This window comes from Serinus canaria, chromosome 6 (genome assembly GCF_022539315.1).
Source record: "Serinus canaria isolate serCan28SL12 chromosome 6, serCan2020, whole genome shotgun sequence".
Taxonomy (NCBI): Eukaryota; Metazoa; Chordata; class Aves; order Passeriformes; family Fringillidae; genus Serinus; species Serinus canaria.
The window spans coordinates 27,676,412-27,688,571 of NC_066320.1; the positions used below are offsets into that span (position 1 = coordinate 27,676,412).

The 12,160-nt window shown below is 35.4% G+C and overlaps 1 protein-coding gene across 1 annotated transcript in view; it reads left to right on the plus strand.

Annotated features, from left to right (window-relative positions):
- Positions 1 to 12,160, plus strand: part of ATRNL1 (attractin like 1) — a 431,686-nt gene that overhangs the window by 68,546 nt on the left and 350,980 nt on the right. Inside the window, exons 9-10 of the mRNA XM_009087164.4 lie at positions 2,934 to 3,117; positions 7,015 to 7,169. Coding sequence (XP_009085412.1) covers positions 2,934 to 3,117; positions 7,015 to 7,169 — 339 coding nt within the window. The remainder of the gene's footprint in view (positions 1 to 2,933; positions 3,118 to 7,014; positions 7,170 to 12,160) is intronic.

Genomic DNA, 12,160 nt, shown 5'->3' on the forward strand with positions numbered 1-12,160 from the left:
TTTATTTCCCTTTAGGTTAGCAATACCTCATAAACCTTCTAAGAATCTCAATGTGAGTCTCAAGGTGAATATAATAATGTTGTTTTGGTTTAGCTGAGGTTTATAAAGGCTCCTTATATATTCAGAAACTTCTGAATAAGTCTTTTATGATTTTATCTTTTCCTTTACGAGACAGAGATTTCTTTGGATTAACATAATATCATGGTATTTTAGCCCAATTTTTTTAGTGGCTTTAGAAGTAGGTTATAGATTGCTTTTGCTTAAAAGTATTTCTTTGAAATAATATAAAAAAAGTGGCCCCATATGTAACAGGCCTCCGATTTTTTGTTGAAGTTAACATAAGCTTCCTGGTTGCTTGTAAAATTTTCAAGTTTGTCACTGTGATAAAATGAAGGTGGTACACCAAGGTGCTTCTTGGACATTTTGTTATTTCCTTATTTCTGGCATGTTTGTTCATGAAGCTCTCTCTGCATTTGACTTGTTAAGCTCTTGAGAATGCAATTTCAGTGACTAGTTTAGTCACTAAAGTACTTCTTATTCTTATATATATTTTGATATTCTTATTTTATAATGATAGAAAGAGGGGGATCTCTGAGTATGAGAAGCGTTATTTAAACACTTTCAATAAAATTGAATTTTTGTTGAAAAAAGGTAGGTGAAGACTCATATCAATAAGCTGCTTCAAAAGGTCAGATCTTATGCATAGTAATGTCTTTAAATATAGACAGGATTGTGTTTTTGTAGGAATGATGCAATACTCAAGATGCTGAAGTGTGAATGATATCAAAACTGTATGTACACATTTCAGTATTTGAAATTCAGGCAACTCAGCTAAATTTTAGAATGGGAAGTAGAAGGAGCGACGTGACACAGCTTTTGGCTTTTATTTCAGAAATATGTTGCTGGACCTCTTTCCTTGAATTTCTGTAGTTATTCATAGCTCCTTCATTTTTTTTATTCAAAAGGAACAGGTTTTCATGTTTCCACCCAAGTCATGTAAAGTGATGCAATATGCAACGTTGCTGTGACAGTGTTCTGAATGCTACACAGAATCACAGTCACATTTAGGTTGGAAAAGACCTCAGAATCATCAAATACAGCATTGCTACATAAACCATAATGCTCCATAAATGCCACATGAACCAGTCAGATAGAAATGCAAAATATTCTATTATGCATATTGTCAACAGCATTGTGCCAATTTATGGGGAGAAATAGTTCTTTTTCCCTGAAAAGCATATATGCCAATCTCTAGGACTGATCATTAAATAAAAAAATGAAGATATGGTTGGTAATAGAAATGTGTATCTGCAGGCTGCCTTCTCACCAGCCCTCTTACAGAAATTATATCAAGTAAATCTATTAGTTATCAGAGTAATATATATGTAATGTACAGTATTATCAGTACAAATTTGAAATTTGTGTTCAGAATTGCACTTCTCCATAGCTTGATAATATCCAACATGGGGATTGAAATAAAATACTGCTTACATTAGACCACACATAAATAATGTAAATATTCTGTGTCAGTTATAAATAGTGTATTACCACAAATATGAGCATTCATACACACAAAAATCATCACAATTTTTCCTCAGAATCTATACTTTATAACTTGCCATAAGCACTTGTTACTGAAAAAAATTACTTATAGAGGCAATGCCTGGAAACTATTTAAGGAAAGTATGATAGCAAAAGTAATAATGGAAAATCATGAGCCTCTTCCTGAGAATCTAGAGTGAAAAGAGTTAATCTAAACTACCTACATAATATCAGATAAAAATTGCAATGGGATTTAGCCTGACTTTCAGAGGAAGCAAGATGTATGGTGGTGTGTGCTAGCCTTGGATGAGTAACTTTATGATGGTAGCCAGTTAAGAACTGGGAGATGGCTCCACTTTGGACGTCCGTGTCCAGGCTCTCTGTGCTGACAATCTCCACAAGGCTGGAAGTGAATTACTTCTTGTTTCACATGTGTAGCACTGGCTCCCAGTCATCACAGGCTCTTCTGTATAGGCTGCCTTGTGCAGGAAATACCTCCTCTCCTGGCTTGCTCTTTTTGTGACTTACATCATCATCTGGGAAGATGGAGGGGGGAAAAAAGACATTTTGGGGCTACAGGCTGCAGGAACTTAATAGGTGTCTTTTTATTTTTTTTTTTTGCTATGGTAAAAAAAAAAAAAGAGACACCTATTGTATTCTCTTCTTCAGTCATAACAGCTGTTGTGGCTGGTTTTATTTGGTGTCTCTTTGCAGTTATTAATCATGTGATGTAAAACATGGATTTAAATGCCAATTGAATGAGCTGCCATCAAATTATTCTTTTGTGAGTCTTCTGCAACTGAATGGGTATATTTGCAGTTAAAGAACTGAGAAGCAGTGGTTGGAAATGGATTTTAGCTCAATAATTTTATGGTTACTCCCAAAGTGTCTGCCCATATTCGTGCACACTTGGAGCTGCCTTATGTTACGTGCTTCTCACGACTCACTGCAGTTCAGTGTCTGCCAGGCTCCTCAGACTCCCTGTGACTGAGCACAGGTGTTCCTAATGAATCTGAAGGAGCTGGAGCACAGAATTCTCATCAGCCATCTCTGGTGAGAATTAATCATAACTCCTAATTTCATATTTTCAAAAAGCTTTGGGCTTTTTGTTTGTTTGTGTGAGTGCTGAAGTCACATGTGGGAGAGGGTGAGATACTGCCTGGCAGCTGTGACAATGATGTAGTTTTGATTTGATTAGGAATAGCAGGCAATAGTCTGACAACACTATCTAATTGCAGGTATTTTGATACATTGGTATAAAACTACTTCTTAAAATAAATCTCAATAGTTATTGCTGTATTTAGACTTATATTGTAAATCATTTTATAACCCAGTATTGTGATTTAGCAGTAGTAAGCCTTTAAATTGTGGTTTTTTAATGTCTTTTCAAGGGTCTAACTCTTGGCTTGTACCAGAAACGAAAGGAGCAATTGTTCAAGGTGGATATGGCCATACCAGTGTCTATGATGAACTGACAAAATCTATTTATGTCCATGGTGGATACAAAGCATTGCCTGGCAATAAATATGGATTGGTGGATGATCTTTACAGATATGAAGTTAATACTCGGACATGGTAAGTTGGATTTATGATGTAGGAAACCAAATTATAGGTTACTGAAGAAAACAGAAGTGTAGACTAAGGTTCTAGCAAAGTCCTGCAGGTACCTCTATACCCTTTGCACATTTCAGAACAACACATTCTCTGCAGCAAAATGGAAGAATTGTGGTGAGGCACTATGCTTGATTCAATGGATTAGTGGAGCTATTCATTAAAAGGATGGCAGGGAGGAAGCTTTGTGCATGCTCTAAAAATCAGGAAAAGGTTCTTCCTTCCAGACACAACCCCTGTGCAGAAATAGCACATGTGAGCTGTTTCCTCATGGTGTCAATATACTGCTGGTGTATGTTACAGTGGCTGCTTTTTAAAGAAGGAGAAAACCCTAAGAACTGTGGAAGGGTATTTTTCACAAAACTGTCAGAAATAAGAGAGAAGACCTCTGGTATTATGTAGGAATCCTTAGTTATGAATGCTCTTGGTGTTTCTATTTCTATCAGTTCCTTGTTCAAGTTTATTGTAATTTATGAAGGCTACTTGTATGTTATGTTCAGAAAGTGACCTTGAAGGTTTTTCCTTACCTTAGAAATTATTTGAGATCAAGAACTATTTCTTTGAACATTTTATTCTTGCAATTTAATATTTGTCTAGAGTTCTAATGGCTTCACTTTAAGCACCTCAAACTTGCTCTCAGATCTTGGAAACATGGGTTTGTTTTCATTGAGGTTCTAATATCATTAACTCATGGCATTTGGAAACATTATTGCAAGAATTTATTTTTCCCCTTTTAATGTATTTCTGAGTTCCTGGAATTTTAATGCTTTCCTATTCTATTTTTGGAACAAAGTGATATTTTTTTCCTTTGATGGTCTGTTCAACAAAATAATAATAATTGCTGGAATATTTTTATGCATTATTCATATAAAAACTAATAAAGGATACTTCATTTGACTCTATAGTAAAGTAGCATTCTCTGTAGCTTGTAGAGAACTCAAGTATTTGTTTTGTTTTTACACCGGGAGTGAATTTTATTAAGGGACTGCAAATGGGCTCAGAGGATGGAGTAATGCCATGTACTAATAAAAACTTTACTGTATCTGTGACACGTTATGATTAGCATTCAAAGCACTCAGTGGGGTGAGAGACTGAATGTGGCACTGGATAGGTGTGGTATGAGGAAAAGTTGGAATTTTTATAGCTCTCTCATGCCCATGTCCATGCCATTTGCTGGTCCTCACTGTTAGTCTCTGGCCCTCATTCCATTTCTGTGACTGATCTGGCAGAGGTTCATAGGCTTCACTAAGTTGAGGTACACAAATCTGATTATCTGTTCAATTCAGTTCCATGTAGGTTTTAATTTCTTAATATCAAATAAACAAGCTTTATGTTTCTTGGAATGTGAGAGGGCAGTATTTTAATTCCTAATGTGGACTGTATTCCTAATACACAGTGGGGTATTACAGTGCTGGCAATACCTGCATTGCTTTGCATCACTGCCCTGCTGCTGCAGCTGGGCACAACTGGAGCTGGGCTTGGATAATGGCCTGAAGCTGGAAGCACCTGCTGGCTTCTGGGTGTTTCTGTTACCATTCCAGAGTGGTGCTGCTGCCTGCAGCACTTGGCACTGGTGTAGTTAACACCCAGTAATGTTTGCAGATACACGAATATGTGCATAAATAATGGATTCAGGGGAAACCTGCTGAGACTCTCACAGAATTTGCATGGGGTTGATATGTGTTGGAGAGTTCTCTAGATTGCCCTCATTAGTGATGCTAATGAATAGTGAAAATCATGGCCAAATTAACAAACTTCCAGTTCTGCTGAATCTTGAGGAAAAGTTGCTGTTGCTGGGAGGGATGAAACTCAGCACACAATATGCAAAAATTACAAGAAAAAAACCCCCAAACACTGTGGTAGGGACCAGGAGTGGGGCACTGCAGTTGGGTTACAAGTAGGAAAGTGAGTAACCCAAAAAAGAAACCTGTGGAGATTTTTTATATCCACTGTGTAGAGGAGAATCCTTAGTTATCCCCAGAACAGTGTATGTCTCTTCAGGCCTTTAGTGATCAACACAACTATTTGTAGACAGCTGCAAGGCAGATCATCAAGGCAGAGCCTAGTGTATAGCAATTAGTGTAAATTAGGCAATAGAGGCTGTAGAAAACTGGAAAACCAAAAGGTAGGAAGGTCTCTGTAGTCCAGATGGACAAAGATAACATATTCTTAGGATATTATCATTCTTTCAAGTCATAGCAGCAGAATTCCTCCATTGTCACTTGAAAATAACTTAAAAAAAGTCTTGTTCTACTTCCATATAATTCTCATTTTCTATATTGCTAGCTGATGAGTTGAACCTAAATACCACATTTATTTGGGAGTACCATAAGTACCCTGTATCAATCCAATTTGTGGTTAGACAAACACACTTATGTGCTGCTCTGTTTTCAAAGTATGTTAATCAGAAATACACAGGAGAAAAGCAAGTCCCTTAATAGGAAAGAAAAGAAAAAGGGTCAAAAGCAGAAGCACATGTGTGGGTAAGTAAGTGGATTGAAGGAATTGTCACATTTTTATGCAATAAAAAAGCTCATTTATTTTCATTTAGTCTTTGATATTTCTTTTGATGTTACTTTCCAGGGCTAGGGGGGAATTTATTTCAATAATAATATGAGAATTCAGGTTTGATGCTTTCCTTTCAACTTTTTTAAACATGCAGTCTTTTATCACTTAAAATATTTCAAGTTTGTTGATTATGATATTAGGTAAGAAAAATGAGATGTACTTTAAACCTTTTCCCTCAAACATGATGATGATGTAAAAATACTTAACAAATATGAGAGTGGTTCAAGAGAGAGTATTATTCAATCATAAGGAAAGATTGTTGAGTCAGTTTCTTACAGGAAACAAATGACTAACAGCTTAATTGTAGATTTGAGCAGTGTGTAGTAACATAAATGAAAAATAGATTCTAAGCTTGTAAACTTAGATTACTGAAACAATGAAAGGGTAATAGGAGAATGTAAAAGGTATTTTGTACTGGTGATCTAATCAGCTCTTCACAAACATGTCTACAGCTGGTCTGCTTAACTAATTCATCTGGCAAAACCCACAGATGGTTGCTCTCTTCCTTGGTAAGATTTATTTGCTGGGATTGAATCAAGTTGTATTCTGTTCTTTCTACTGGCCCCACATCTGCCCCTTTCAGACTGTGGCATTGATAGCTCCTGGCTACTCTTGGGGCTGTGCCATTGCTCTGGCACAAAGCAGACCACACACACTCAGGCTGAAGTGAATAAAGACAGAGATCAAAGCCTCAATTGCCTGAACAGTTTTTTTTTAGCACTGAAATTTGCTGTGTTTGAGTTCACCAGTCTGAATAACTTTATGAAGCAGTGCAAGTGTTTTTATACCTAGAATGCCTTCTACCATTCTTTTTCTGTGTTCAATTAATTGGATTTTCTTTTTTCCTTTTGTAATTTTAAGGAAGGTCTAAAGATTACTTTAGCCTTCTAAAGAATTTTTTATTGCATTTCTTGAGCAAAAAACTAACATGGCTAAGGATATATAAGGATAGGAATTACTGCTATGAATGAGTTTTCATTCAGTTTTGAGTAAAATTTGTCATATCAGTAATCATTTCTGAAGAATATAAACATGTTAAAACTAGTTTCAGCTATATTATTTGGCAAACTGTTTTATTTTAACTAAAAGTGTGATATTTTAAATATATATTTTTTTTGTACCATGAGAAAATGGATAATCCTATAAACGATCTGATTATATGTCATTGTATTAATAAGTAATAGATATGGTTTACTATTTTTCTTGGTTTGTGTTGCTTTCACATACAAATTTTCTTGATGCCCATATTTAGTTTTTCATGTGTTACTATGTATTTGTTCTTATGTTTTGTAGGACTATTTTGAAAGAGAGTGGCTTTGCAAGATACCTTCATTCAGCTGTCTTAATCAATGGAGCTATGCTCATTTTTGGTGGAAACACTCATAATGATACTTCCCTGAGCAATGGTGCAAAGTGTTTTTCTGCTGACTTTCTTTCATATGATATAGGTATGTGTTGTACTGTTTTTTTTCTCCTTTTGGTTTTAAATATCACAATTTTGCTTTCTCAAGTCCAGCTAAATCTAAAGATTTTGGTTTGTGGGGCAAGGCGTAGCAGCATCCATGCCATTCTCAAGGCCCTGAATATTTTTTTAGTATTTTGGCAGCACACTTTTAAGGAAGACAAACTGAAAAAAGGCTCTACATGGCAAGTGGTATTAGGGCTGAGTGAAGCATGAGGAGCCTTTAGGAGATGATAAAAGGATGTGGTATATATAATTTCACAAGAGTGTGGCTGAGAGCAAAAAAGATTGTTGTTTGTAAATATATGATAAGAATATAGTTGGGAGGAAAACTGTGATAAGACAAGACTAGGTGGGTGTCAGCTTTCATTCTGGTGAGTGGTTCCAACCCTTTGAGCTGTACACTTATGGAAAAGCCTCCCTATAGGATTGTGAAGGCTATAAATAGCAGAGAATTTTATGAGTCCATAATCTTTTTCCTATCTTGTGCCAGTGCTGTTCTTACCATAAATAGTTTTTCCCTTCCCTGATGTTCATGCCCATATTTTATGCATAGGATTTAAATATAAACATATAACTCTTAATCGGGCTTTAAATATAATCCTACAGCACACACTGGGGCCAAAAAGCACAGTCTCTTGTCCTGGGAGCAAAAAAAAGGGAACTGTGTCAGAGCAGCCTGGAAATGCACTCATGCATGCTCCTGGTGAGAACAGCCTGTGGATATTGCCTGGATCTGCTTTTGGCAAGCCTTTATCAGCTGCCTACAGTGGTAGGAGAGGCTGAGACATTATCCTTCTTTCAGGACTAGTTAATGGCTCTTTATGGCATTCACTGTAGATATCAATGCAATTTCTTTGCTTTAATACAAAACTAATGACTAATTTCAGTACATGGAATATATATGGGTTATTTCCTGCAGGTTTTAATGGGTGTGCAAATAATACCTTAGCAAAACAGCTGAATTTTTTTACTGTAACCCTCTCTTGCATATTCCATAGCTTCTTATAGGCATCTGATGGTGTGAGCTATTGATTTTGTTCTCACTTCAGTTTACATGTGGATTTAATTTTTAATGAAACAGGGCTCCTTTCTCATTTTAGAGCATCGTATTATTTATTGGTCTACATTTATTTGTAAATGTGCTCTTACAGATCAATAGTGTGAGTCATAAGATCTGAATTAATGTAACTTTCTGACTTTCACACACTGGTAGTTTTTTATCATCTTTCATGAAAATGCTTTATACTATTTTTTTTTTCTTAAGTAGAATGATATTTTGGTTTGTCTAGTTGGTTATATTTAATTTGGTATTTGTATTCTCATGCAAGTCACATTCTCCATGTGTTATGAAGCTGATGAAGTACAAAAGAAGTGGATGTAGTAATCACTCTTTGGATGTAGTAATTAATCTTAAAAAATGGACTGTATGAAGACTGATTTGATTCAGACTTATTCTTCTGTAATATTCATTTTACCGACTCAGAAACAAATCTCACAGCACACATTTGATAAAGACATATTTTTCAGAAAACTTGAAATATTTTATGAAGAATTAAATAATTATGCAATAGATATATTTCAGAATCTTATTTACTTTTTATCATGAGTTTTTGAACAATGCTTGGAAGAAAAAATATTCAATGCTATCAGCATCACATTTCCTAGATACCTTGCAAGTGATGGAGTGTTAGCCTTGTCTTGTAAAAAATGGATGCTGTCTGGAAACCAGCTGAATCCTGGAGATAGAGCCTATGCTATTTATGTTTAAGTTGGGCTAGAGAGCACTTTTGATTATCTCTCTTATTATATGTGACACGGTCCTCTGGATAGATTGCTTCAGCTTTTTATTACCCATGAAAACTCTGCTTTTCATATTAATGTGGAATAACTGCTCATGTGGCTTCATCTCAGTCAAGCTCAGCTTTCTGAAAGGTTGGTTTCTAATGCAGTTTGGTAATCCACATTCCTCCTCTAGTCCAGGCACAGTGAGAAGTATCTCCAGAGAGCAATTCATTTTACCAAGCTTAGGACAGAGTTACCTTCCCCCCCTCTGCTTTTCTGAGTCAGTCATTGCTCTCTAAGTTCTGAGCTTAGTCTGTAACAAGTTTTAGACATTTAAATGTGTCGTGAGTCAACAGCTCAGTTCTGTAATTTGAAATACCTATGGCAAATCTGTTAAAGGTGAAGACACAGAGATGGGGAGATGATATAAAAAACTGCTATAGTTTAATATTGCTTGATGTATTTACTTATATAGCAGTAAATACATGATGGGAAGACTGCTGCATTAAGAAAAAGAGCTTTAGAAATCTGGCCTTGGTATACTTCTGTTCTGCTTTGATTTTTTTTACCACCAGGTTGCCCCTGGGTTGCTCTGGAAGCCCCTTAAAGATCCAGAGAGTGTCATTCTTGTAGAGGTCAGGTATTTTCCAGCTGTGCTGTTACTGCTTCATTAATCTGAAAGAGGAAGCTTGGCAATGGGGACAGTCTTGAATGCTGGGGTTGACCTGCAGTTTTCTGAATGATGTTGGTTATGGCTTTTCTTTACAAGGGCCCCCATATGCTTAAAACTTACATTTCTGTTTCAATCAGATCTTAGAAAAATAATTTAGATTATATTTTATGAGTATGCACATGCAAAATTTGCAGATAAAAATAGATTATTAGACACACAGAATCAGAGTTTAAAACAGATTCTAATGTCTGAGACCAGTATTGAAAAAAAACAAATAAAAGCTTTTTTTAAAGACTTAGGATATTTGTTTTAGTTTCTGGCCAAATGGTGCACTTAGTAAATATATCTCTGCTTGCCTAAGTTCCTTAAGAGTTTGAGTTTATGAAGTATTTAGTCTCAGTCCTTTTGTTCCACATTTGACAGTTGCTAAGGTGTCTGGATACCCTTAATATGTACAGAGAATTATGGTCAGGGAATCTCTATAAAAGCCAAAACCTGAAATCCTGGGAATATGGCAGCTGTTTCTGTGCTTTCTCTTAGTGGTGGTTGGAGTTCTGCATTGTTTGGGATCTGTGGGAGAAGTGCAATAACCCATATGTTGACACGAATAATATACTCCATAATATTTCTTTTGTTGCTATCTGGATTTCAGTTTATTATTATGGATTAAAAAGTATGCAAATTCAATTGCTTATGAAAGACAATATTGCATGTGAAGTATTAAGTTTCTTCCAGGGTGTTCAAAAAAAAGCTTAGAAACATTTTCCTATTTTGAAAAAAATTCAAAATGATTTAATGAGATTGACTTTAGTTCCACTTGTAATCAAACATATTGCTTGTATTTTGTAATAAAAATGAATTGTTTATTCATAAATTGTTTGCTTGTAAAGTAAATTGTTTCACCTCTAGTCTTTGCTGTTAACAAAATGAAGTAGTTTAAATATCTGTGAATTTTTTTCCAATGTGAATGCATCTGTTTTTGAAGTTCTCTCTGTTTCTGGAGTTACAAATGGGTATGAGCGTGCCATCACAAAGAAAATGTAAATCAGTGCCTGTGCAAGATTAAGTTTTATGTGTTCCTAAACACTTAAGTTATAAATGCAGTTTTGGTGCAGTCTGTAGCAGCAATTACCTCCATATTGCTGTGCTATTAGAAGAGCAAAGCCATAATAATATAATGCACTAATTGCTCCCTTTAATAGCAAAGTGTGAGGTTGTTGATTTCTTTTTACTGCTCGGGGAGTCACTGTTATGTGTGTAGACTCTGTTGTAGATGTTAGTTCTAGAGTTGAAATTCGATTCATGCTGTTTTGAACATACTTGATATTGTGTTTTCCTGAGAGTAAGGAGATTTTTATTATCTGATTAAAGAAAAATATTTATGAAGTATGGAAAGACTCAGAAAATAAGTTTTCTGCTAGTACATAATTTTCATGATGTTTTAGCTGTTTATGTTCAGTGTTTAGTGATCCAGAGTCATAAATGAGAACCAGACAGAGGTGTAATGGTGTCCATATGTTGTGAACCAGCATTACTACTTTCACAAAAGAAAAATGAACTTAGTAATTATTAGAAATATGTAAAGGGAAAATAGAAGCAAAGCTGGCAGTGGATTCTGTGTAGCACATGAAGCTGCATTGTATTGTTGCAGAGTGTGATTGAACAGAATAAATACATTGGCATTTCAAATCTATTTAAATAGTTGGAAATTTAGAAATTATTTGATAAATCTAAGCATAAAGTAGTGGTTTCATAAAACAAAGCTCTGAATGCAGGAAGAGGTTGTCACTAAATCAGTCTGCCAGTGCCAAAATAAAAATGTGATCCTAAAGGTAAAGTGTGGAACCTTCGTTGCCTCTTTTTTAAAGACTATCCTAACAACTTTTTCTTCTTATTTTTATTTTTCTATTATTTTTTTTCCTCTGTTCAGTCACATTTTGGTAAGCCTAATTAGTTAAATTTTTAAAATCAAATTCAACTGACACTATCATGTTGATTAGAAATTATAGGGTTGCTTTCTGTTTGGGGTTTGTTTTTGTTTTTTTTTTTTTTTTGGTTTGGTTTGGTTTTGTTTTGTTTTGTTTTTTTTTTTCCTATAAAATCATACTGGGGAACCTTCCAGTAGTGCATGAATACTGTTGCAGCATTGACAACTTTCCTGTGAAACGTCCAGGTCATCCTTTCTGATATCAGTAATGCAGTGTGGCCAGTAGGTTGTAGATGAGATGTGCTGAGGCCTGACCTGTTGCATTCAGGGCTCTGGAGAGCAATACCCTGTGCAAAGTTCAAGTGGGGATTTTCTCAGCTGGATTGCTTCAAATCCAGTGCATTTCTGTGATGTTTTATCGCAGAAATGTGTGTGACTGGCTAGTCACTGTCAGTGCCACTTCTGTATCATCTGGGAACCATTTAATCTACACCAGGGAGGAGGATGAAATTTTTCTTTTAATGTTATAATGTGGTACAGCTTATTCTTAAAGCAGAAGCCTTCATAATAGAAAGGAAAAATCCCTTTATTT